Raw genomic sequence first — 27,558 nt, forward strand, 5'->3', positions numbered from 1 at the left:
GAGCGCAGCTTGAATTGTCACCGAAAATTCTTCGGAAGATGCGGCGCCGCACAAGGCTGTCGCGCTCCAATCGAACTCCCTGTAGAAAATAGTGCGCCAAAACGCCTGAAGCCGTATCTTCCCGGCCGTTTTTTACGGCAATTAGGAAGAAATGCACGGAATCACCCCCCTCTCCATAGTCTACCATCCCGTATACGAATACTTCACCTGAAATCCGTACCAACTCAGATTCGCGGAGTGATGCCTTCAAAAAACCATCTTCAGTTTGAGTTCCCTTCCATCCTCTAAACGATGAGGTCAAAGAAATTCCACTGTCTCTCATATGAAGGCGTTGTTAGTTCACTCGAAATCGGTCCGAAAAAAAAAATTACAAAACAACCAAGGCCGTGCTTCATGCATCCCCCAAGTCATGGTTATGAGTTTAGGTAATTTTTACTCTTATCAGGTACTTTGCAATTATGAGTTTAGTTTATAACGTAGCACATAAGGGCAAGAGTTATCTGAACTCAAAACCGTGGCTTTCTTAAAAGGTTACAAGTAGAGTGAAATTTTTTCACCGTCTTCCTAACGGTCAAAGTATTTTCCCAAAATTTTCGGAGCTGAAAAGAGAAATATTGTCGTTTCAGTTAAGTCCACTAGGAATAGGTCACTTTTGCATGATTTGAAAAAAAATTGTTTTGATAACAAAAGCTAAGGTTGGCTCAATACATCGCACTGCGCCGATGCAGTTGCGTAGGTGGCTGCGCTCGAAGCTGCTCCATAAAGCCAGAGTGTTGCGATCAGGGTTGGAGAAATGTCAACTCCACTCAAACCGTCGAGCCCAACGATGGCCCTAAACCAAAGTGAAATCAAATTTTCTTACATCAAGTATGCCCCGAGTTACCGGACATCACTTAAGATCACACACTTCGCGCGCTCGAGAAGATATCAGAATCTTACCATGTCTTCCCATCTCAGAATAATGCTACCATGTTTCAAGACTCATTTTTATTCTCGGATCCAGGTCCTACACAAACTGCTATTTCAGATGGATGGTCCAGATGATGGATGGTCTATAGCAGTGGATGTAGTTAGATCTCAACGAAATAGACATCGAAGAAATGTAACCTTGATCTATATTCTATCCTAGAGGAAAACGGTGCAGGATTCCGTGGACACTATTCCCAAACTTGTTCCAGAAAGCTTGAAGGAGTTCTGATTAAGCCAAAAATCGCTATGTCTAATGTTGACGAACCTCAATAAAAATCTCCAAAAAACGAGATTTTCTACGAATAAGCGAACATCGCATTCGAATAACCTAAATTCGAAATGACATGGTACCTACGTGAAGAAGGTGCTGTTGAGGTTAACTTTGTATGAATCCATATATCCATCCAGACATTTGCCCCCTCTACTACACAAATCCAACGATTCTAAACAACGGTGAGAGAAAGAAGAGCAACAACAGTTATTACAAAAAGGAAAAGTCATTGTATTTTCAAAGCATTAAATGTTAATTTGGGACGGGTGTAGCGCAGTTGGTTAGAGGTTCCGCCGCCTGCACGATCAATCGAAGGTTCGAATCCGCCCTGGCGCTCACCAAGCTTTTCATCCTTCCGGGGTCGATGAATTGGTACCAGACTTGTCTGGGAGTATAAAAGCACTGACTTGACTCATCGGCTAGCCACCGCAAGTCATTGTGTAGGTCAGATACACGTTCGTAAACCTCAAACGATTCTGAATTGAAGTGAACGTGGGGGCGCATCCAATTGATTAACGTCAGAAACTTTATCCTTTATGGTTTACGCAGGATATCGTCATAATTGAACTTTGATGCAGGAAAACTTTAATCAAGCAACAAAAGCCTGGACAACATAGATGAAAAGGAACGTCGATCGTACTAGGAAAGAAAAGAAAAAAAAAAGACAGATTCTCAGTCGAATCTAAGCAGACTAGGAGCATTTAAAGATGAGAACATACGAAACACTGTTACAGTCGACCTCTTTTCCTCTCTTTATCCTCGGAGAAAAAAAAAGAAAAGAGAAAAGTGAAGCAATTGATAAGTAACAAAGTCTTGTTTGAAGGTCAAGAAATAGTTTTCAATTGAAAGAGAAAACAAAAATCAACGACAGCACCAGAAGTCATGACAACGACATCAAGTAAGCCAATGGAAATGAGGTTCACTAAGAAAAAGGTAAGATTTTATGCTGCATATCAGTGTTATCAAGAATAAACTATAGATTTTTTTTATGGTTTTTATTGATCTTGTGTAGGAATAGTGAATTAGGCAGGTACTGTATGTATGTCGGTCAAATTTGAGATGAGGGCGGTGATGATTTGATCGAAATCATCCAATACTTCTTCTAGGCGCTCTTGAAGTATTCACGACGTGCTTCTTCAATCGATTTTCGTGGAGTGATATCAAGTCTGAAAAGAGGAAAATTGACTTTGCAACAAAAAATTGGAATAATTCGGTTGAAGGAAGTAAATGAGGCAAGAAAAAGCTGGCAAAAATTACGAAGAATTACAGATGAACGAAGAGAGAATAACCAGTAGTTCCCCTCCGTGAATAAATAGCTTCATTTTTTGACTTCATTTTTGCCCGAGGTCATGGTTTGAGAAATATGCTTCCTTCCAGCTAACTACATAGTGTACTTCATTTAATTGAATTACTAAGAAACACCTTCTGAATGTAAATATTTTATTTATGTTGGGAAAAACTAACATAGACAAGAGTAATAACTAATAATAAAACCTTTTTATACACTTATTCCATTATGAACGAAAATACCCATTAACCAGCAGTGTAGGAGCAAGAAAGGCACACAAGAATGGAAGAAACTCGGGTTGCTCAAAAAAAAGGGAACTGAAAGCTAATACATTAAAAAAACAAGCTGTATTTAAAATGTATAAGGGTAACGTTCCATTCTAAAGCAACAATTAATTACCACAAGTAGAATTTGGTTCCAGAGAAGAAAAAACTGGAGTAATAATTTACTGATCTTCATGGTCTTCATCTTCTTCATGAACTTTAAGATATTTCTGACTAGGACGAAACGTAGCAGTACGGCAGAATTTGCTATCGTTTGTGCTATTGAAAATGAACCACGAAAAGCAGAAGCGTTGCCGGAGGCAGCAAAGAATTCCTCTTGAATATTCGGCACACTAGTGAAATGGTAAAGTAACCATATTGGGTGGAAATTTTTCACATATTCAAGGAAAACATCCAAAAAAGGGAAGCTAGACAGAGACAGGTTGCGAGAAAATAGGAAAAATATCAATGCACATGGCTCTTTAAGGTGATCACAACAAAGGTGATCTCGAATATGAGTCAACGAGAAGAAACCTTAAAGAGTAGTCTCGACTTACCAAAGTCCAATAGAACAAAATATATAATACAAGAATTTCCAAGGAAAACTGCCGTAAAAACTGATGTTATAACCTAAAGAAAACCCAAAACAACGAGTGAGATGTGCTATGTAAATAGAAATCACGGAGTTTTATGCTAAACAGAGGTGGGTCGAAGACGTGACCAGGACGGATCAGAACGTATTGAGAGGTAATCGCAGGTGCTGCTGACGCCACCGTAAGAACCGGCATCCCATCCCGGTGCAGTCACGAACGTCTCCATCGAACTGACGCTGTCATAGAAGCTGGGACGATCGTGCACCATCATTGTGACACTATAATTCACAGAAAACAGTCCAAACAAGAACTACATCACTGATTTTTTGGTTTAATTTGGATGTGTTTAAAGCGTTAGCCCGTTAGAAATGTTTCTTAGCTGTGATATGAAACGTTCCTTAAGTACTGCCAAATTTCAAATGCCCGACTTAAAGAAATATAATCCAACCAAAAAAGGACACTAAAGAACAGTACCTAAACATAGGAAACCAGGAGCAATAAACCGAGAATATTTCTCTCCAGAACTAGTAAAAATAACGTTAATTTATGCACAACCCACAAGTCGGAACAAAAATCATGCAGAAATAAAGTCCTTTAAGAAAATGAAAAGCAAGTGGATACCACTTCAGAGAATGTTTTCGTTTCCGGAACTTCACAAATCTAAAAAGGAGAAGGAAACAATGCTCAAATATGAACCTTCAACAGCAGAAGGAACTTCCCGCATCATCTGGAGGAGAAAAAATCATCGTTTTTCGCAATGAGCTGCATTTGCGGCTTTCGTTCACCTATTTTTCACAAAATTAAGGTTGGAAATGAAAACGTATATGAGATGTCCCTGCGAAGACGTAGATAGGATTACGAAGGGGCTATTGTAATTTTAAGTAATTGTTTTTACATTTTCGCATTCTTCTATTCTCTAATCAGTACGAAAACATATACGATACTTCTCGACTGTCTGGATGTTAAGTCGCAGACAAGTCATTTGCCATAGAATGTTTTTCAGAATACTTTTAGAACAAAAACTAAAGGACATAACATCATCCCTGTTCGTCTCTTTCCTTCGTTCATCATCTCTACCTCTTTCTCATCATCTAATCTCATGAGGTTCCCAGTAGACCTTACAGAAGGTGGAATGAGCGCACCTCTCTGCGCGTGGCGAGAGAGCCTCAAGGGGTTAAGAGCGAGAAAAAGCAACCATTTCTACGAGGTATGTTAGAAATTGTTATTCTTGTACTTGTTTCGGTCCTTCAGCAGCCTATTCGCTGTATATACTTGAATAAACTACCGAGAAGATCACATTTAATTTCGACCGCTCGCACGTGGGTGCGGCGCGTGCGCAGGGGTTGGGACATTCACCACGTTAAAACGAAGTCCGTTCCCCACATCGTTTTTCCAAAGACGATTAGGACAAATTGAGTGGGCATATTCGTAATCTACACCCCGAACTCTGTTCTCTATCAGGTTTCCACACTATGTCAGTTTCATGGTACATGGTGCCTCTAATAACGCACGCAGTCACGTTTTGGTATCTCATTGGCCATTGGCTCTAATCGCCCTTTGTGTCCACCGGGTCGATCAACGACGGCTCCTCGCTCGTCCTTCTGACGCTCTTTTTTGATTGCGGCTTCTGACGCTGCCATGCGAAAAGCTCAATCGATACCCACCAGTTGTTAGTGACACGCACACGCCAATGAAATTGACGAATCACGGATTCTTTGCCAGTGTTCAGAAAAGCTCTCTTGCGGTCCACCTATGCTGCGAACACATCAACGTTTCCTTCTAAGTGTCTCTCACAGGTACACTCTGCATCGACCTTCTAGAATTCACTTCAACGTTGTTTTGGTACATCGTCGGATCTTCGCACAATGTGATCGACCCATCTATGCTTGTTTTTCGACATACAGACATTGCTTCATAGTCTAAACTATGAGACCTGGCCAAGTGTTGTGTGGAAGGGGTCTAAACGACCTGAAGCTTGGTACAGTGGGTATCGAGGCCAGAACGGTCGCTAACTCCACTCGTTGCTACAAACCGAGCTAAGCTAGCAATGGGTTCTACCACTCGTTCGCCGATACGAACACAGTTACGACTGCACCGAGCCTCAGTTCGTCACTGCCGAACTATGTCTAGTTCAAGAAGCATATTTTAATTGTGAGTACAAAGGTTTTGGTCCATCAGCTTGCTTCCCTGACCGGTCTAAAGGCAGTCCATCCCTTCTGCCCTTCCCAACACTTGCTTTCTTTCCTTCTATTGTCGTGGTTCCCCATCTCCGTTGTGATAGAAAGTCCATTAGTTAAGGTATTCAATCCGTCTTCCTCATTCATCTCTGTATAAAGACATACCTCATTAGCTGCATCTTCTTTCCTTCTTTTCGTAGTTGTAGATTGCTTTCCAGTTCATTTGATTCCATGAGCATCGTCTCTAATTCAGGGGGATCACTCCAGCAAAAAGAACGTTGTCGTCCACGAAAAAAAAATACATTGGACGGAATCCTCGTTCAAGGCCTATGGCACTTTCTTCTCAAACAAGACCTGTGTTGTGATATTGCATCAATGGTAGCAATTGGCTGAGGCCCTCACATGTCATGTTTCCACCCTCTGATCGTACAGCGCTAATGGTATTGCATTCGTTTCTATGGTAATAAAGACTTTGTCGAGTCAAAGGTTAGGACGAGGATCATGCAGCATTTCTGCCAATGACTCTCGACTTCTCGAGATATGATCGTTCCAAGCGAAATCTTGATGGAATAGAGGTTGTTCTTCATGGAGCCTTCCCTACAGATCTGATATTCATCTCCGTGAATAATTTGTGCTCGGTAACCATACCGCTCCTTAGTTCCAAAGGTCCTCTCGGTTACTCTTCTTATGAATAAAAATAGTTTAAATGTGTGCAAAATATCCTAGACATGTATTCGGCACAACGCACGAAGACAACGGACGGTCAATAGAGTGACAAGATTTTCTTGAGAACTGACCGTATAGACGACAGGAGAGTTCATAACAAATCCAACGCTCCTCTGGAATTATGACGCGATGAGAACTTCTCTCCGCAATTGACGACTGTAACAGCTGTCGCATTTAGCTCCTTGCCTCTTGATCTCCTGCAGAGGAACCATGAGGAATTCGATTCGTTCCGCTGCTTCAAAAAGAGCCCGTGAGTCGGCGGTCGAAGATGCTGTTTTGCGTAGTAGATATGAAGCCTGGGCCAGAGCCACTTGGGTGCTACGGGGGTTGTTGAAAAAGAAGTGGACTCTACCTATTCTAAGGAGCCTTGTCGAGGCGAACAATTTCCAGACCTCTAAAATTCGTAAGCACCTGTCTTCAACATCAAACAGAAAAGTTTGCTCTGGTAAAAATTTATTAGTTACATTTTGTACAAACAATGTAAAATATGATTATTCAGCAACTCCAGTTGTCAAAACAGTGCTAAAGAGACGGCAGTAGCTGTAATCACTTAAAATGTTCCACGCTTAGGTAGATTTAGATTGGCCTAACTTTAACGCATATAATCTATGTACATTGAGATAGGGTTCCTTATCTCCTACACTCGTAACCGCAAGATGAACCGGTGGCAGATCCGCGATGTGGCAAGATGTGAGAGAAGAGTCAAAACGACATCAAACACGGTGCACATGCGCAAGCGTTTGCTCTCGAAGCGCCGCGGTGGAGATAGCGATTGGAATCGAGGCAGGACCATCGCGAACTGCAGCAATGAACGGTAGTACCAAGGGTCCTCACTAGATCCTAACCGCTACGCTCCACCGCATCGCTTCGAGCGCAAACGCTTACACAACTGTTTCATGTCGTTTTGACCACACTATATCATTTGGTATCAACCCACACTGTTTATTACATAATGTTAAAACTCGTCCGAAAAGGAACCTCGGATTCCTTTTGAAAAACATTCTTAATGTTCTCTCACCATCACACAATCGAAGGTACGAGAAGGAGGCATGCGTAGTAAACCGAGGAAGGTCAAGGATTATGAAAGAGGGGAAAGAAAAAGAAATGTGGAAAAAGCGTGGAACAGGTCTAGAAGCCAAGCTAGAATGCACTCTACTATCTACAAAAAACGTGAAGCACTGTGGAAACTTTATTGTGATCGAAAGTTCCAAAACTTTTCAAAAGCAATACATATATAAAGCACAACACACGTTATTATTTCAGCGTTAATTGAAAGACTAGCTAGGTTAGGTAGTTAACAAACTTACTTCTGCTACACTTAACTTTGTTACGTTGTGGAACAATGACCATTCACTCATGAATGCACAAACAGTCGAAATACATTAGAACCTTATATTTGAAACAAATCGATACTCGTCAAAATCTTTCGTTGTTTGACGCAGGTACAACCGCTCTGGGCGGTGGACGAACTGCCGACAAGAACTCGCCGTTGGTTCTAGAAACAAACCCCATTTGCTTTTGCCTTTACAAAGTTCAATGCGAATAAGCGAGAACTGGTCCCAGAAAAACTTCAAGACTTCTTCGAGTCTTGAGCAAGAAACTCGATTTCCATGCGACAACCAAGAGAACAGTTTTCGCCAAGAATAAACAGATAAACTTTAGGTGATGCCTACTTCATTCAAGAAGTTGCTAAGCTTCAAAGTTTCAAAGAAAAACATGAGAAATGGATCTAACAGATAAAATTTGAAAAAAATGACGTTTTGGTTGGCGGACAAACTACAGCCGGTCACAAAATATTTTGTTTTGTTTAACCGGACTACAGCGGAGGGCAATGGAGTGCCCGTAACGGCGCAGCATGGATGACACGGAAATTTTTTTTTTCAATTTGAATTTGTAGACGCATCTTCTAAGCACGGCAGATAATTTCCCACATATAGTAGTGAATCTTCTAGTAAGATCTTTTAAGCATGCCTTCTCAACGTTTTCTCTCTGCGGAAAAAATGTTGAGAATTCTATTCTTCCTTGCTCAATTTTCAGCGAAAACGTTGAACATGGTCAAAACGAAACTGTGGTGACTCCATTGCACCAGCATTTGGTGACGTCTCATAAACAATCAATATTTCCTCCGAATCGGAAGTAATTTCCCACACAAATGGACACCAAAAATAGTTTGGTTAGTTTTGTAAAGTTAGTTAGTTCCTGGACGATCATTAGAACACACACCACTTCACCCTTCCAGTCGACTCAACAAATTCTTTCCATTTGCGACCTCTTTCACTCAAAAGCGTCTACACGGTACGACCCACTGCAAACCAAGTATATTCGCAACTAATTTCTTTTATAGATACAATACACGGAAAGGTAGCGTCAGGAAGCATAGTTGGTGTAAGAAAAGCCACTAACACGAATTTCACTATCGTTTTCTGAGACAAATATTATCTATGTCCAATATTTATAGCACGATAATGCAATAGAAACACGAAACGCAATGTATTCCTATATACAGAAGCGCTTAAACAACAAGACTAGCCACAAAACTGAACTGAAGGAATAGCAACAGATACACTATAGAGAAAAACATGCTAAGATGTGTTGGCCTTAATTGATAAATCAATAGTGATCGATGTAGCGAACGCCGCCATCAACGTCGCCATTATAGCGATCCAAACTGAAATTGGGGAAACTACAACAAAGTGAACATATGTGACACTGATGATGCAATCGAGATGTTCTTCTTCACCGACAACCAACCACAAGGAAACCACAATTATTAGGACGACTTTAAACCCAACACGTAGTCATTACCAACACAGATTCACAAATACCATGCTTTTTCTAGCTATAACGGAAAAATTCTGGATGAATTCTAATGACCAACAGAATGACGTACGTTCCATAAGCATCGGTAATTACCAACCAAGTCAGGGCACACTGCTGACGAACAGCTCGGACTCTTGCCAGATTTCATTCCAACAACTGGTTGGATGTGATCCGAAGTTAGAAATCATTAGAAATCTACTACAAACACTACCGCATAGTTCACCACTATCTCCCCCTTAATATTTATACAGATAAAAAAATGAAAGATCAACCTTTGGCACTCGTCTCTGTATATAATACATTGTAAAGCTCGCACTGCCCGGAAGACCTTTTCGTTTCAGTTTCTCGCTATTTTACATAATACTCGCTCATGAGAAAATATGTAACTTAAAGGATGTCTGCATACAAGTCTGCAAACAAACAGAAACATCCGCATTTTAACAGAGGACGATTACGAAGCACAAACACTGAATATAAACCACTCCCCTCGCTATCTTTTCTATATCCCTTTTGTTTCTGACATTTGTGGTGGGAACAGCGAAATCACTATCAAATGTCTAGAAATTTGATCCAGAATTTTCCCGTATAACTCCCCTCAGTACAATAGTGGAATGAGAATTAAATAAATCTAAAATATTAATAAGTAATCAAAGAGCACAAAGAAAGCGAAAAAGAAAAGAGAGAAACAAACCTATAAAAATGAAAAGATAGGTGGTAAGTAGTACAAACAAATGACACATATTAAAACTAGACACTAAATAAAGTTTAGATTTGGTTAAGCACCGTAAAATTGCTATGTAGTAATACCGGGAACACAACAACTATGCACTATAGTCATCATTACATCAGATCCAAGAGGGTGGTAGTAATAGTCGGGATAGGTCACATTTTCACTACCAGCATGGGATCCAAGCGAATCTCCGTCATATACTCCCCGTTCGGGCAGTTTGGCTCGCTAGAATTGCAATTTGCCAAACTGAAATCGTACACACAGAAGAATAGCCACGAACAGAACACTACATAGAACCAAATCACAAACACAACAAGCATAAGTCGACACCTAGTAAGCCGGGTTCAAATCATATTTCTGCAAAAACTTATTACATAAAGCTCTATGCACACAGCGCATCTAATGGAAGGTAAAGGGTTAGAAAATTGGGTCAGAAGGTAAGCGTGAATGTGGGAGAAACATTTGCAAGTGTAAGGTGAGTCGGTGGATGCAGTTGTGAACTGAACATGTCGTCATTGCAGTTGTATTTCGACGATGGACCACCCGCCATCATCTCGACTTCGACGAAGAGGATCCATTGCTAAAAGAAGAGGTTGACACACAAAAGCACACAACATAACATTCGTGGTTGGGATGAGGAAAAGCACAGCGTTAACTCAAGAAGAAAGAACAAACTCTCATGCAAGCAGTTTAGTCAAAATAATGATGACCAAATGAGCGCCGATACTTGGCTTGTGAGTGAAACAGTAGTCCCGAATTCAATTAGGTTATTGGAGAACAAATTTTCTCCTCCATATTACTTTTGTCCCGCACTAAACGGATTCTTGAGATTCACCTTATAGTTACTCGAGAAACATCTATTACTATCTCTCTTCCTTTCACTCGTCTACTATTTCATCTTCAGGTTTTTAATTAGCTGTTAGCACTCTTTTTATTCCACCAACATAATTTTATGGCACCTTCACCTTAAAATTTGTCCCACATATTCCATCCAGCTTTGACATTCAAGAGACTCAAACGTCATGAAAAGAGCAGTCATGCTCTATTCTGCAATATCTGATATTCATTCACTCCCGCATAAATACATGATCCAAGCATCCTATCATTAATAGGATCCAACGAAACATAAAATGGTAATGTATCGCTTCCTGTTGCAGATTAGCAATTCCTCAATTTTTTGACACATATAGTGGGGCTAAAAGAATTGCGAATCGTTCATACATAAGCTTAAGATATCATGTAATAAGTTTCATTTTTAATTCCGCCACCAAACCAATTTGCAAGTACCTCTGCGATAAATTGTTGAAGATGTCTCTATTTTTTTGCTCCCCTTCGGTATTTTATTCCTCCAAAATTTTTGTTTGTAGCGAGAAATAAGACCAATAACGATGGTAAAACCGAGCTGAAGCTGTCTCTATTTTCTACACTAAATCTACATCAGCAAATATAAAAAAGGCATAAATAACGGCTTCAGAATCTGAAAGCACTCGACACTGTCACCAGCGAAAGAAAAAAGAACTCGACATATCTTAATGGAACTACATTTCATTTCAAATCCACTACTTAAGACTTAAAGATTCTATCTAACTGCTTCGAAATCTACCAGATCGTCAATCGGAATCATAGACAACATTTATAGAAGTGAAACAAAAGAAAATGGTCATGCACAAGAAAGAGATCCGCTTGGAGTATTCTAAAAAACGGAGACAATTTTTATAGTAAGAAGTAGATCCTAAATCTTCACTGATAGGAAGATCACCTCATCTACAGCACTTCAAAGTACTGCCGTCACTGGTGTCGCATGGTAGAGTCCAACCATTTGGATATTACCGTCTGATCTCAAAGCGGGAAGCCTAACTAAATACAAATTCAAAACTCTATGAGCGGCCGAAGAAGATGCAATAACAGAGAAAACGTCTGCAAAATATATGTGAGAACGATTTAAATTTTAGCCAGGCCTTCTTGATAATACTAAAAACACAACAACAGTTGTGCGAACAAACGACACTTACAGAACCCTAAAAAACTAATGAAATTTGATCTTCATTTGAAATAATCCTGAACTGCTTATTAATGTTGCTTCATAGTGTTGAACATGTGAACAATTCCTTTAAAAAAATCAGCACAATAAACAAAATGACTTCACTTTGAAGCTAAAAAACACAAATAACTCAATAATACGCATTACAGTGCTGGAAAATGTAAATAGGGAATCAGACGTTGAGAAGACATACAACACCGAAGCTTCCTAACAACAGTTACTCTATAACTCCTATCCAGTCAGTTCGGAAGAAGTCTATGACACCCACTACCAAAAAAAAATAGAAACCCATCATAGAATGCCACGCAGTAAACAGTTTTCAAATTCTCGACATTCACACCTTTTACCACTTTTCAACTGCTTTTCTACTCACTCACACCCTATACCGATATTCAACAAAAATCACCAAGTCACGGAAGAACAACTCACACAAAACCACACTTTCAATCACCAGAAACCCTAGCGACAGATAAATTGAAGAAGAAAGAACCAAAACTAAATCCGAGACTTCGCAACTTCACATCGAATAGCTCTAGAAGTGGGAAGACCTTCCACAAACTTACTACCTACCATTTCGTCACGCCTTTTCTAGTAACGGAACAAATCAGCGGATCTGGGTAAAGCTGATGCCACCCATCTCTTCTTACATTTCAGAACTGAAGAAAAATGTAGTTGCAAAGGGCACTCAGTGGCGTTCTTATTTCTGGACGATCTATCTTCCTTTTTTCTCGGAGTCACTTTAGCTTATCATGGACCCTATAAGACAAATACTTAGGTCTTAGCGTCCTGAATGATTTATTTACTTACCTCTTACATACAGAAATAAGGGCGCCATTGAGAGGATCCCTATCCTTCCAACTACATTTTACTCCAAAATTGTTATTAACTATTGGTCCCTATACTCAGTGGCCGCTTCACTTCCGACTAGCTGATAAAAGCAAAATGTGTCGAAAGTACAGTACACAGAAAAATAAACCAAGATTGGTGATTCCCCAATAAAGAAAAGATGAACATATTCATGTAAGACTGCAACCAAAGATGAAATAATCTCTAACAAGCATTAAATGATGCTGCTGAAGTATAACGGCTGAAAGTGTAAGTTTCATATAAAGTCCAACTCTAACCTTATGCTCATCGTACGTTCCGCGATTGCACAAGACCAAAACGTCGCAGGTCCCTTCACGAGATTGCTCGGAGTTTCAGATTGCCGGCAAAATACGCGCAAGCGGTGACCCCATTAATGGGTACCAACCGATGGGCAGTGGCTTGGTAACATAAGCGAAAGAATGAGGTACATCTGTTTATGGATACCGTAAAGGAGGGTGACGGGCAGGATCCAGCAAACAGAGGGACCTTCGTTGTGATGCAATTAAGGTACATCACAAAAAAAAACACGGATAGAGGCTGAAGTTAAAAAAGGCGGATCGCTTCGCCTTTTCCTAGACGATCCACTTTTAGGTTAGCCTCCCTTGAGAGCCCTCAATAGGCAAGGGGGGGGGGGGTCAATACAAAAACAAAATGTGTAGTAGTATTCAACAAGGAAAATAGAAATATTTCAACAATAAATAGAAGAAGCCATAAGAAAATGCTGCAAATAGGAGAAAGTCTCTACATTCATAATTTACTGTTGGTGATACTCAGTCGACCGACCTGCGTAGCTAAATCTACTCAGAGAAATCTGAAATAGCATTGGAGCATACTAACTGTAGAGTCGAGAAAAGGTTTAAAAAATATAACAGAATTTTTTTATTGATTATGAGGATAAAGTGCGGATAAGATGGCTGGCGTTAATCGAAACGGTTGAGGTTCGGCAACGTATGCACTATAATTCGGAATCTTTTGAGGTTTGCAAAAGTGTATCCAGCCTATATAATGACTTACGAGGGCCATTAAGCCAATGTTTTTAACTTCCCAGACAAGTCTGGTACCACTTTATCGACTCTGTAGTGATGAAAGGCTTGGTTGACACTAGGGCGGTTTCGATCAATCAAGGATCCATTACCCGCCGCCTTCCTGCGCATGAGTCTTGCACTTTGGACAACTCCCGTGCCAACTGAAAGAAGCATGCTCGGCCGGCGCTGGTGGAACTCGGGTGGCAGCCTAATCCATCACTGTCGACTGCGTGCTAACCGTTATGTGCATTTGTGAGAAGATCACAGAGACGGACTTTTGCGCAGATTTGAATAGAAAAATTCGAATTTAGATTAGAAATGAGTAACGAAGGTAGATGATCAAAAGAGAAACGCAAGGGTAAAAAAAATCCTTCGAAGGTGTATTCGAAGCGCTCCCTGCTTATGCATCATTCGTGCGCAATCACGGTCAACACACGTACTCAGCATAAAATTAGTGATGGAGTGTTGTTAGTGATCAATGTGAGTGTTGAACAGTGGCTTCGACCTCAAACGCGAACATTTTCATAATTAGACGCATCACTATATACACATATATATTTCATTCATCAACATCATCAACTCTGCAGCATTAACACTGGACACAGACGATTATTACACGTGTGAATATTAATTTTGATGCATGCAAGAGTAAATGAGGACAAGTACAAATATTTACGGCAAAGATCAAATCCACTGTGAACATTGTATCAAATAAAATTAAGAAGCATCATTCTACTAGAATACTACTAGAAGTGTAAAACCGCCACCAAGAGTACCATTTAAAAAGGTTGTGAAGAAATTTTGCTGACAAAAAAGGCTACTAAACCAATTAGCTGATGTTAGCTGGAATATGAAAAGTAATAGAACACTCACAGTCGCTGATTTGATGCTGGGTCTTGTTCATTTGTTACAGTTATTGAATGTGTTGCAGTGGTTACGGCTGGATTCACGTCTGTGCGTTTTTCCATCCTAAAAAATCTTACCATCTATGGCAGCTTCATTATTTTTAAAACATGATTGATGTTCACACCAAAAGCCTTTCTGCAAAACAGAAAAACAATTGTTTAAGAAGTTGGATCTTAATCTCTAAATGGTTCCTGCCGTGAACACAAATGAGGTAACTGTGCACCCTTCCAAAACCTTCATGAATAAAATATTCATGAAATCTTACAATCACTCGTGTACGACATATGCACCAGTTGTGTAGTTCTCTGTGCTCGTACCGGATATCGTGAGCTTAGTGTGACTGATGTAGATTTTTCTGACTTTTCGAGTTGGTTCAAAAGTAAGGGGTCTGGCCGCACACTTATTCAGCAGCAGTTCCTCTTTTAACGAATAATGTTGCGAATTCCGGACAGATGTATTTTGCATAATGTATTTTGTAGTTTATTTATTTGCACATTGTAGAATACAAATGACCACAACACTAAATGTTGCAGGTCAAAAACAGAAAGTTCAAAGTGTTGCCTAGAGCATCAATATTTGCAGCAAATATTGTGGACTTTCAACAAAAACCATTTAAAATGAAAAGAAATTAGGAAACAGCAAAAATATATGCTCAACTGAAACTATAAAAGTGAACGCCTTCATAATAGAGCACGCTTTTCGAAAAATAAGCAACAAAAATGAAACGAATGAGAACTCCCAGTCGATAGCTGATCTAACCTGATTAGGCCAAATTCATTCGATGGAATACAAGCTGGAATTTCACGACGTTTGAATACTTCAGCCACATAGAGTGCCTTAAGAACCAAATATTTAGAGAGAAACATTTATGACACAGATAATGTTAGGGTGAAAACATACCACGAATATTCCGATAATACTTCCAATAAGCGCTCCAACAAGAACATCTGACCAGTGATGTTTGTAGTTCGACACCTAGAAACCAAAGGATGCAAAAAGTATCGAATTCGCAGATCGCAGATGTAAGGAATGAAAAAAATGCGAATATTTTGTATTCCACAATAGAAAGTGAAAAACAAGCAAGAGAAACGTTTGTTAAAGGAATACCACTAAATGGACTAGCAAAACTCACAATCTGTTTAAAGGAATCGTATAAATAGGACGTACCCGAGTGAGAGCCACGTATGAAGCTCCTCCAAACAAAGCGAACTGGATGACTGGCAGGAGAAGTCGAGAAAACAGCGGGCGGTATAGACGGGCTTGCAGATAAAGCTGTAATTGAAAAAAATTCAGATAAGGAGTACAGTAACCATCGAGATGATATGTTTTTAAATACAGAGCATCTAGAAATATACTGTATAACCTTGCAGTTAAGTAACCTTTGTAACCTTAAGCTAAGTATCACTGAATTACTACAGTCACAGGACTTCTTAACGGATAAATGAAGAAATTATGTATCTCATCCTATTCAATACACATACACCCAATACTTAATTGTGCTTGTTTACTTCCTAGGCCTTATACGTACTCCTCTTTATAAACATATAAACATTCATATTGGTCCTCCTTATACAATTTATTATAATACAATTTATTCCCATTCCGCTGGTTTGGTAGATAGTGTGCTCCAATGCTAATTTTTCTAAAGGACAAGTTTAGGCTGCGTAACTGAGTATCATAAATAGTAAAATACGATTTGGACTGATACATTCACTAATTATTTTTGTTTTCATTTCTTATTTATTTTACATTGTTTTAATTGTTTGATTTTGTTTAAATTTTGTTCTGTTAGGATTGGCTTTCCTCCCTTACTGAGGAGCCTCAAGGAAGGCTAATCCAAAAATGGATCGTCTAGGTAGAGGTGAAACGATCTATTTTTCAATTTTATCCTCTATCTTATTAATTTCACTTTTTTTCCAATCATCTTCAATGTAAAATACAGTGCTATTTTTGAATATAAAAATCTTTTGATCCACAGTAGTGGTTGTGGTCGTAGTTTGATTTCATTTTCATTCTGCGCAAACTCTCACAAATACCAAACCTGTGCATTAATTCCGATACATCAAAATGTTTAACCCAGCTCCGACAAGTGCATCACAAATGCATAAACTGTAAAAAATTTAGGAATCCTATGCAGAACTTCTTCTGCGAGATATCTCGTAGATATCGCTTGAGTGCTTCAATGGTTTATTCTGATGCAGCAGGTGTCTCTGTATCTCAATTAAGTAGGTTTATCAAAGGAAAAGAACCGTAAAATACGAGTTTTATGCAAGAACCTGCGAGTCTCTCTTCTTTCTGTTTCGACCAAACAGTCGGATCAAAACGACATGAAGCATGGTACAGTTGCGTAAGCGGTGCAGTGGGGATGGTGGTTGGAACTGACGTGGGACCATCATGAATGCAACGATGAGCGGTGCTACCATGGGTTCCTTCTAGATCCTAACCGCTACAATTCATAGCGCTGCTTTGAGCGCAGCCGCATACGCAACTCCACCGTGTTTCATGTCATTTTCACCATACCATACGTGCAACTTATTTTTAATGTAATAATAACCCATACCACTCTACTAAAGCATTACCACGAATACATTATAATTTGAATATTACATTTCTACAACATTTTTTCTTCCATTTAGATGAGTTTTGTAAAATCAACTAAGATATCGTCAAGAGTGACACGCTTGTCTAGAAGTGGTGTCGCGTAGCAAAAGAGCAAGGTGTACTGAAGGGGATAAGAAATGAAGTGCAGGACATTGATTAATCCCTATCCTAGGCGTTCCACTTTAGTCCAATCCAGTCGACCTTCCCCAAACTTCACTATTACCGTCTCACGACAGCACCATTTCTGGGGCAGTATTCACGAATTTTCCCAAAATCTGATCAGTGCTTCGAAGTTTCTGAGCACCGCAAGCGAAATTTCGTCCTCTTCACCGACGAGAATAGCATTCACTTTATTTAAAAGCAGGGACAGTCTGCCTATCTGTAAGTTTCTTGAAAGTCTTTCTTTTCTCATAGCAGGAATATATTTTCATCTCCCGCACCTTAACCCTTTCGAAAATTAGTCCATACCGCCCCTGGATGACAATTTTCAGATCCTCCCTCTCTGAAAAGAGGCAACTCGTAATCTGAACGTGCGTTGATGCGAATGGTTCAAGCCTGTTTTCTGGTAAAACCAAGCTCCAATCTAGACAATGAATGAAAAGTCCACAACTTTTCGATTTGTCTCTTCTCTGAGTTCATGGAAATTACTCATGAATATGTACGAAAAGAACTTTAAAAGGTAAAACATAGAATACAAGACCTAATCAGCATCACCACATAAATATTGTATGTTTTCAAAAACGATACTCACCGACGTGAACCAGGCACCATAAAAACTGAAAGCTGCGTGTCCAGAATAGAAAGAAAGCTGCGATTCATGGATCAAGTACTGATTAGGCCCAGTGCACGTGAAATTCGTAATGTAAAGATCGGGATTCTCACACTATAATTTTCTTAATTTTTTCATATCTCACAGAAATATCACTCAAATATCCAATCACTAAAACTCTTTAAGAATCACCTTTTCGTAACCAACATTAGGGCGGCAGACATCCATGAAATGAGGTCGCTGACGACCTATAGTGTACTTCGCAATATCAACCATAAGTTGGTTAAAGCAGACACCGAGGAAAAAGTATCCTGAAGATGCTTTGTTCTTCTCACGTATCAAAGTCTAATGTGAAGATTAAAATGCATACCGATAAAACAATACAGTCGTACAATGAGTCGATGTACATGGTACTGCTTCAAATGATACGTTTTGAATTGGTCCGCACATTTCCTCTCCCATGCCATAGTCCGGAATATTTCTGTGGCAAGTATCTGGAATAGAATTCTTCAGAAGACGGATTATCTGTTGAAATATTTTAATTCCGAATTGCTGTATCATTACATAGGGCTTACATTTTAAGGTAATCGATATTCAAAACGTAATTATTTGAATACTAGTAAGTTAATTACTATAGCAGCAGAGTGTTTAATCTTTTGCAAGCGAGCGCACGCAGCCAACGTCAAATGAAAAGAAAAGTAAAAGAAAACTAAATCCTCTGTACACACCTCTACATCCAGGAATGTGGATTCTAAGGGGGAGAAGAACAGCTAAGTACACTCCAACTGCATTTATTTAAACCGCTTGCATTCGGTTGTAAATGTTCATCCCAATCGATATAAAAAGAAGATTACAATTTGGTGTTCAAATCAGAGTTTCATCCGTATAAGTGGTGCAAGAGGTTTTCGTCAGTTTTCGACGACAGACAGACAGACCGTAGTGCAGAAAAACACATGCAGTTTATCCGGACGCTCCATATATTTGGAATAAAGACAAGTGTTGTTAACATTGCTGACAGCTATAGTATGCATGAGAAATGAAATTATCTCAAAATACTGATAATATCCAGGACAAGGCTTTGTTCATTGGTCTGCGATGATAATTTTTCTCTCTCTTCTGACATATAATCATACATGAACATATAATTGTGTGACATATGATTAAGGAAGTAACAATGAATCTCAGGAATGTGTCCATTAAGCAAACTTTCAAAAGATTATAGTACAAAAGTGATGGATCAAAGGTTTCCGCCTAGTTCCAACCAACCTTTCGGGTGATTCTCTTCTGCACAACTTTGTAGCAGAAAAGGTAGAGTTCCTTCTTCAAGCTATATAGAACCGTGACATAAATTGACTTTTTCTTCTCAATGATTAACAATAACTGGTTCCTAACTTTTTGTACTAGTATTTAAGACAGAGAATAAATTATGTTGATCATATCTAACGCAATTCTCTATTCATCCTTTGGCAACAAAAAATAACACTTTGTTAGAATAAACCTCACCAAGCACAATTTCCGTCGCACATTTCATCCAGGCAAAACAAAACAGGCAGCAATTTCCTCATAAGAGAGAGAATGAGTCAAAGGGAGGAGGAAAATTTATTCAGTGAGTCAATAAGGAATGCAGTTGAAAAAAAGGAGTCAAATAGCTCAGTGGATACACATGCGCAAATAAAACGGGCACAGGAATAGGGCTATGTGAAAAACGAAAGGCAAAAAAAAAAGACTTTAACTTACCAGAGCTGTAGGTATCAAAAGACCGATTACGATCAGCATTTGCCGTGTAACGGTTGAGTCACGGTACGGATAGCGGATAGTCTCGTCGTCGCAGTAAAACCCTCGTTTGTATGGTTTCACCCATTCGTGGAAAATTAGTAAAGGTATAGCTGGAAATCTTTTTTTTTTCAAACAAATTTTCAATATGCTATAAGAATCAAGAAGTCAAATAAAAAAGGGGTTAGACGAACCGCAACAAAGAAGAACTATAAAGTCGCACACTATACGCGATATGCGAATCGTATCCGACATTCCGTCGCTCGCCACCCCGGCCCCTAGCCACGCGCACTCCTATAATGAGGAAGTAAGTTTCAAAGCCACATACATCACGACAAAACTACACCGAAAACGCGAAGACTTCAATTCAATATAGTACCTCAAAATGCCTGATATTGAGCAAATGATGAGAAAGAAGAACCCATCTGATTCATCTACGAAAAGAAAAAGAAGAGGAATGAAAGATGATAGGACGAAATATTAGGCTCACATTTGGTACAAAAGCTATCATTCAGCGCATAAAGAGTGGAACGCGCAAAAAGTTGATGAACTACTAATTAAAATTCTTTACGCGGGGAAAATTTATAAATAAAAAACAAAATGAATTCCTTGATGAATTTTCTTAGCAGTTCCGTAAAAACAGACTGTAGGTGTGGTTTCGAATTTGAACATTTGAAGAAAAAAACTCCAAAAAATTCACATACCTTGTCCAAAATTGGTTCCAATTTTCCAATAAAATTTTTTAACGGCATTTTAAAGGGAACTAAGTTTTACCAAAGACATTTCATCAAAAAAAGCGAAATGGCTTTGTAAAAACAAGGGAAACAAGTAAAACAAAACAAAACAAGTGAAACCTGGAAACAATCGGAATTCTCCCCCACCCCCCTTAAACATGAGCGAACATGTCATGACAAGTGTGCTGAGTCATTGGTTGTTGACAAAACTGCGCCGAGCAGGCGGACTTCAATGTGTAACGTATTATGAACGCTTTGAAGGATTATCCCGTACCGAAAAAAGGACACAGAGGATGCGAAAATGTGAAAAAGCTGATCTGCAAAAGAAATACTCGATGATTAGAGAAACTAGCAACTGCGTTCCATCGGAAATTACCCTATGAAAAAGAGTACCGATGCAGAGCAGAAACGGCAAAAAAAAAGTGCAATCCTTCTCAACCAGAATGCAAACTGCGCGGGGTATTAAGCTAACTAAATGTGATGGAGAGATGTAAATAATATCGTCGTTTCAGAAGGTAATGAATACTCATTACATAGTAATTTTCACATATTATTCGAAAAATTCAAAATTTCAATTCAAATTAAAACTTCCAAACATTCGCAAAATAAAACTAAACATTAAAAAAACGCTAGCCGCATTTGTTGAATTGTTGTTTACTTGGGCATTCCATTTCTAAGCAACCAACTCGGGGTGGGAAAGTAATATTTCAAATTTATTACTCACATTTCTTACAATTTATTACGACCTATTATATGATCGAATCAAGAGCCAAACACAGAAGAAGTGTGAGTTGCGGCAGATGCGTCGCGCTCATCGGGTTAAAGGCATCATCCCACGAATCTGAGGTGGTGCAAATTTCAAGTGGAGTATTCGTATAAAGGATGGGAGACTACGGAGAGGAGGGTGATTCCTTCCATTTCTTCCTAATTGCCGTAAAAAACAGCCCGGAAGATACGGCTTCATTCGTTTTGGCGCACCATTTTGTACAAGAGGTTCGATTGGAGCGCGCCAGTCTTGTGCGGCGCCGCATCTTCCGGGCCGTTTTTTACGGCAATTAGCAAGAAATGGACGGAATCACCTCCTCTCCGTAGTCTCCCATCCCGTATACGAATACTCCACCTGAAATCTGCACCACCTCAGATTCGTGGGGTGATGCCTTTAAACATATCTAGCCTCTTTGGTGATGTTTACTAATACTGCTTCTCTAAGGCCTCATTTTCCAAAATTTGAGGGGGCGTATTCGGTCACTTCCGTCCTTTTTTTCTCGTATCGTTCCTATGTTGTGCGAGACACATCTATAATTCCTTTATAAATGTAATATAATACAAATAAAACTCCGGCAAAAATAAATATAATATAAAAATAATATAATATAAGTCCCTCGCTCCATTGGCCAAACGTTCTTTTTGAAGTTTAAAAGCTATTCAGTTCCTCAGCTGAGAAACAAAAAAAAACAGCGTTGAATTAGCAAACAACTGTTCAATGTGCTGAATAACTACAGGTGATGGATGAATGGAAACCCTCTATTCGTGGATTGGTATTAAACGCCGATTCAACAACAAGATTAACAATGAAGGGACACATTACAAAATTATCACTGTGCTAAAAATATGTGAGCAACGTCTAGTACGTGTTTCCTTCTCAAAATAAGCAGATAACCACGTTTGGACGGAACTAAAGGGAAACAGAGGAGAATAAGAGGAAAGAATTAGTGAGGTTTTTCTGGAAAATAATAGTTAAATAACTGTTATGAGTTCGAAATTGTTGACAACTCAGAAAGTTACGGGGGTGGAGTACACATTCACAGATCTGTCAGGAAGACAACACTTATACTTGCATTGATGCAGAACCACTTTTTAAACTTTTTAAACCCCCACGAACAAATCGAATTAACAATCCTTTACCTGTATGGTAGCAAAGTAAAACACATGTATCCTTAAAGAAGTGGCGTTATGTCATATGAAGGTAGAACAGACAAAATGTAGGTATACAGTCATTATTTACACTTATGCAACTAAAAGTGACTGGACTTTAGCTGCACTGTACACTATAAACACCGACGGCAATTGAATAAATGGGAAAAATGGATAGTACCGAGGATGAAATTATATTTTTCAAATTATTTATTCGAATTCTACACAAATTTGCTCAACCTGAAGGATGATCGGAACCGCTAAGGAGCCAAATAATACAAGTAGATCACACCACTACAGTAGAATGGGAAAACAATTAGGTAAACTTCACTATAGTTCAGATTCAAAACCGGTTTAGAGTTGTGCGCGCACACTCTGATTTAACTCAAACCTGTCACAATGACTTTACTGTATTTAATTCGTTTGCCTTTTCCCTTCAACTTTTTCAAATCCAATAAGATTTGTGACCGCTTGGAATGACTAGTTCAAAGACTATGTGCGCATTCCTGTCGTAAATATTGTAGTGGAATGGTACGTTGTAGAACCAGCTGCTGTAAAAAGCTTGGCTGTGTTAAAAAAAATGTATTCAGAGCAGTTCTTCACGGTTGTTATGAGGTTCAACGCCATTCGAATAAAGCAGATTACGGTATAGGAAAGGTGCAAAAATACCAAGGCCTACGCACAGATTATAAATTCACAGGATAAAGTTCATGTTTTGAAAGAACTCCGATGTTACTTAAATTCAAAAAAAAAAGAAAGAACAAATGAAAGATGAAATGACTTTTGGAAAGAAATGATTTTCGTACTACTTGCGTAAGTAAAATAGTTGTAAACTGACACATCATTACACTCTACGCCGCGTATTGAACAACGAAAGTGCAGCCGCGAGGCTTCAATAGGAATGAGGACTCACTCGGAGGTTAATTACACTATCACCTCTGTTTAATCTAATATAATAATTAATCTTGCTCGCAAATATCGCTTAAACTTCTCGAATCGCCGCATTGACTTTCTCTAACTTCGTTTTCTGGATTTTCCTACTTGGACGCTTGGAACATTTAAAATAAAGATGCACAGAGAATGGAGGCCTTCATCGCATTTGCATTTCCGATTCTTTCTGTCCTTTTCCGGAAAATTCTCAGCAATAATATCAAAGACATAACGTCAACATGAGTCACGCGACATGAGTCAAGCCTCCTTAGTTATACTGGTGAATACGAAACAAGTGGTGTTAAAGCGTAAAAAAAACTACAGCTCAATTGAAACAAGGAAACATTTGAGAAAATGAAGGGCCACTTGATAACAGGTCAGGAACGATCGATCGATGACTGCTCAGCCGAGTAGGATGAATAACAACTGAACAAACAGGCCGAATTCTCGATGAAATCACTTTGGGAAAAATTATGTCGTCTGGATAACTCTGGATATGGATGGTGACGAGTTTTGCACATAGGAAAATGATAGATTTAGGAATGAAATGGAAATAGGAACAGTAGAGCATCCTGCGGTCAATTTCAACCCAATATGTAGATAAGCGATTTGTGATAAGTGCACATAGTTCTGATGGGCGGAGAATTTCGCAGAACTGGACACGAGTACCGTCATTGATTGGGGAACTGCAACTGCATGGAACACCACACTGATCCTATTTGGCTTCAAAATCACGAATCATTAGGGACCACAAGAATTTAAGGGGTCAGATATGTAAGTGTCCAAGCGTATAATGTAGATTACGTTAGTAGGGATTTCCAATGACGTACTTTAATTATATTTCTATTTTTGAAGTCAGTGTTAGGTTTGTTAGAAGATTTTAGAGCAAACGCATCAACAATAGGAAAGAATTGTTTTGAGGAAACAACAAAGTTGAAAGCGCTTATGTTTCACACAATTTAAAAATTTTAAACTAAGAAGTTAAAAATACTTTAAGTAGAAATTCCACAGAATGACATCGACGAGTAATTTGACACCTGAAAAACCGTTGATACCGATACAAGTGCGTCTGAGATGTGTTAAAAATGCGATAAACAAGCATATCCATTTCTTTCATTTTTTTTTTTGAGCAGAAAACACAGATGAAGAAACTGTAGCCGAAACCATTCCAAGTCTAAGAGCAACGCTGCTTCCTAAGATGTTCCTATTTCCGTATTGAGAAAAAAAGAAATGCCTAAGGCTGTACAAAACAACAGCGATTCACGATGGCAAGGTTTTCAGTGCGCTGACGATTTACTTGGTTATCGAAAGAGTTTTGTTTCATAAACTTTGAAATAAATCCAAATGCTGTGTCGTAGGAACAAGTGAACCCTAAATTAGGACAGTTGCCCCGTGATCCGCATGTTGGGACCATTTAGAGCTTGATAAGAAACAAAGAAAATATCTAGTGAAAATAGGAGAACTACCGGCGACAATTTTGTTTCTTTTTGCCGATCTTCTTATGGAACTGAGTAATCAGACGGAATTCAATTTTCAGAACACGCCTAGCATCAAAAACTTAAATCGCACGATGTTGCAACCACTTGTGTCACTTAGGTCTGTTTAACTCCGAGGACGTGTTCATATGATGACTCATCTAAACCCATACACGTATGAATTAGTGTGTCACAGCGCGAGCATTCCCTTCTCTGCACGTTCGGCGAAAACTCATAATTTAGAATTAGTACTTTGACGGGAGTAGAAGAACCGAAGTTCAATAGATAGACTCGTTTCTGGCTTTTTGTGGAAAGTGTAGTTTTATGTCCTTGTCGCGGAAGCAATCAGAATGTTCCACTTCATAAGTATGCATACGACGATATGCGACACTCTCAAGTAAGCTATAGAAAGAAAATGTATAAAATAAATAGTATAGCATATATAATAACGAATATTGAAATAAAACAAGAAATAAAATAATAAATAAAATATCGTAATATAATAATAAATACTAAAATTTTAGAAGAAAAGAAAGAAAGTTTAGAAAGAATATTAAAATCCCATGTTTGACAGAACATTTTCCACAGCTGAAAATCGCTGCAAAAATTGCACATATCAGAGTTTTGACAGGGTTTTTCTGAAACCAACTAATCATTAAAAATCCCAATGACGCTCCGTAACGGTGACAAGTTTGTATTCTTCGTTTAATGCAACAGAAGGGAATACCGCATCGATAGATGTGATTCGAGAACGAAGCGGAGGAATTAGTAGTTGATGGCAGAGAGGTCCAAACAAAAGAAATCTGGTCACAGTTGTCAGTTTACATCACGATTACTTTTACATATCATGTCGTTTCTTCAAAAAGACAAGGCTGTGGTATGAATTGATTGTTGGAAAATCTGAGTTCTCCACTACGTCTCTCAGATTCGTTTCTCAAATTCCGACGATAAAATTAGAAAGATATGAGTAAAAAATTCTCTGGTTAGCAAGAAATTATCTTTAGAAACGAACATAAAGCCATTCGAAAAAGTACAACAAGAAAAACATACAAATACAAGAAATATGTATTCCTCGCGTACCATCGCAGTTGATTTTTTTTCGTACACATATGTAATTACAACTAAGCAAACTCAACTGATTAAACTCCTTCCTTCAAAAAGTTGTCCGAAAAGGGATTTCTCACTACTAAATTAGTATTTATAACTTCAGAGGGGCAAGTCAGACTAGTGGAATTTGTGAATGTAAGCACCTTTAACACTGACCAAAATGACGAAAAAAAAATGAATTTTAGAGGAAATAGAAGTATATTTATAGTATTCTTCGCAAAGTAATTAAAGCGATTGCTGCTTTGAATTCCCTCATCTAATTAAACCTTCATTTTCATAGCATTGTATAATCGATTCTAAATAAAATTGTAGATGTGTAAGCTTTGAAAAAACCTATAAATTTAATTTTGGCTATCCAATGAGTTTCACGAGCTCCTAATCCTAAGGTGAAAACGAAGACGAGAACGCAAATACTTGAGGCATTTATTTTGGAGCTGAATCCCATTAAAAGAGGTGAGTAACGAATGAAAAATGTATGATGTACAATAACTTTTTGCTATCGTCTCTCGAGAAGTGAACGAGTTCCAGATAAATGCTAAATTCACTGATGCTGAATAAAAAACAGGTTGAAAGTTGAAGTGTCATGAATTGATGTGAACGAATGCGTACGAATTTCGTACCACAGTACGGAAAACACATTAATGTATCCATGTAAACCTGCTTTGGACCACATAGCAACCACAAAAAGCACTATTTATTCGCTGGCTGCCAAGCAATACTTTTTATGTTCTAAATTTGACATTTGTTTCATTAATTTCTGCTGCTGACCCCAAATAGCGCATTTAAAATGCATTAAACATGGGTAGATATATGAGGGAAAAAGATCTTAAACAGCGGAACTCAAATCTTGTATCCTCTTAGTCACAGACCTTGTTAAAACGCTGGATTTTTAGTATAAAAAAAAAACGTGGAGTGAGATTTGGTATGATTGAAAGATATATTTTTCCAATAGCTCGAAAAGTAGTGTTAACGATAACCGTCTCGGTGTTGATAACAGTTTACACAAATGTATCGATGTATACCTGGTTTAGTTCACACTGCAACCACAAAAATCTCTACGCAGTACAATGGCAAGCGCAAAGATCCAAGAAAAATGAAGAAAACATGTACTCCGACCTCTATTAGCAAATTATATCATTAGTATCATTGAATATGTTTCAGAAACGCTGATCCGTAACGGTAAAACTCCGTAAGAAAAAAAAAAACTAATTCAAAGCAAGAAGTGTGGCTTTCAAATTCTTGATGATTTTCAAAAATGTTAATGTTATTTTGTTGTCGTACTGAATGTGTTCCATCTAGATGAGAAAAGGAGCTATTGCAGTAGCATGCGAAAGAAAGCAGCAGTACTTTTCTCTTGGCTGAGGTAAGCAGATATCTAGACGTCGACAGGAGGAAGCAACACGATCGATTCTTAAACCAACTGGTTATTCTCTGGAGTGAGAGTTGATGGACGCATTGTAAGAAGAAAAAAAAAACAGAGCGCAAAGCTAGAGAAATCGTTATCTTGTTCGTCATGCAAATTCATCAGCCTTAGTAGGAAAATTAACATAAATCCTTCCACATCCACAATAAGCAGAAA

At 38.7% G+C, this 27,558-nt stretch overlaps 2 protein-coding genes across 6 annotated transcripts; both read right to left on the reverse strand.

Annotated features, from left to right (window-relative positions):
• Window positions 1-690: 690 nt before the first annotated feature.
• RB195_020834 (uncharacterized protein) lies at window positions 691-5,800 on the reverse strand (the record flags this gene model as incomplete). Its single annotated transcript, XM_064189329.1, has 2 exons — window positions 691-832; window positions 5,727-5,800. The coding sequence occupies 2 exons, from the start codon at window positions 5,798-5,800 to the stop codon at window positions 691-693; spliced, it is 216 nt and encodes a 71-aa protein (XP_064045210.1).
• Window positions 5,801-7,703: 1,903 nt separating this feature from the next.
• RB195_020835 (uncharacterized protein) lies at window positions 7,704-20,571 on the reverse strand (the record flags this gene model as incomplete). Of its 5 annotated transcripts, XM_064189330.1 has the most annotated exons (12): window positions 10,268-10,417; window positions 11,621-11,690; window positions 14,644-14,739; window positions 15,436-15,512; window positions 15,577-15,651; window positions 15,844-15,948; window positions 18,029-18,160; window positions 18,239-18,357; window positions 18,417-18,540; window positions 19,784-19,932; window positions 20,014-20,113; window positions 20,524-20,571. In XM_064189330.1, the coding sequence occupies 12 exons, from the start codon at window positions 20,569-20,571 to the stop codon at window positions 10,268-10,270; spliced, it is 1,245 nt and encodes a 414-aa protein (XP_064045214.1). The 5 variants fall into 5 exon arrangements, with proteins under 5 accessions (XP_064045211.1, XP_064045212.1, XP_064045213.1 ...); XM_064189331.1 differs by lacking the exons at window positions 10,268-10,417; window positions 11,621-11,690 and adding an exon at window positions 7,704-7,782; XM_064189332.1 differs by lacking the exons at window positions 10,268-10,417; window positions 11,621-11,690 and adding an exon at window positions 8,898-8,955.
• Between the last annotated feature and the right edge of the window lie 6,987 nt (window positions 20,572-27,558).

Source organism: Necator americanus, chromosome II (genome assembly GCF_031761385.1).
Source record: "Necator americanus strain Aroian chromosome II, whole genome shotgun sequence".
Lineage (NCBI taxonomy): Eukaryota > Metazoa > Nematoda > Chromadorea > Rhabditida > Ancylostomatidae > Necator > Necator americanus.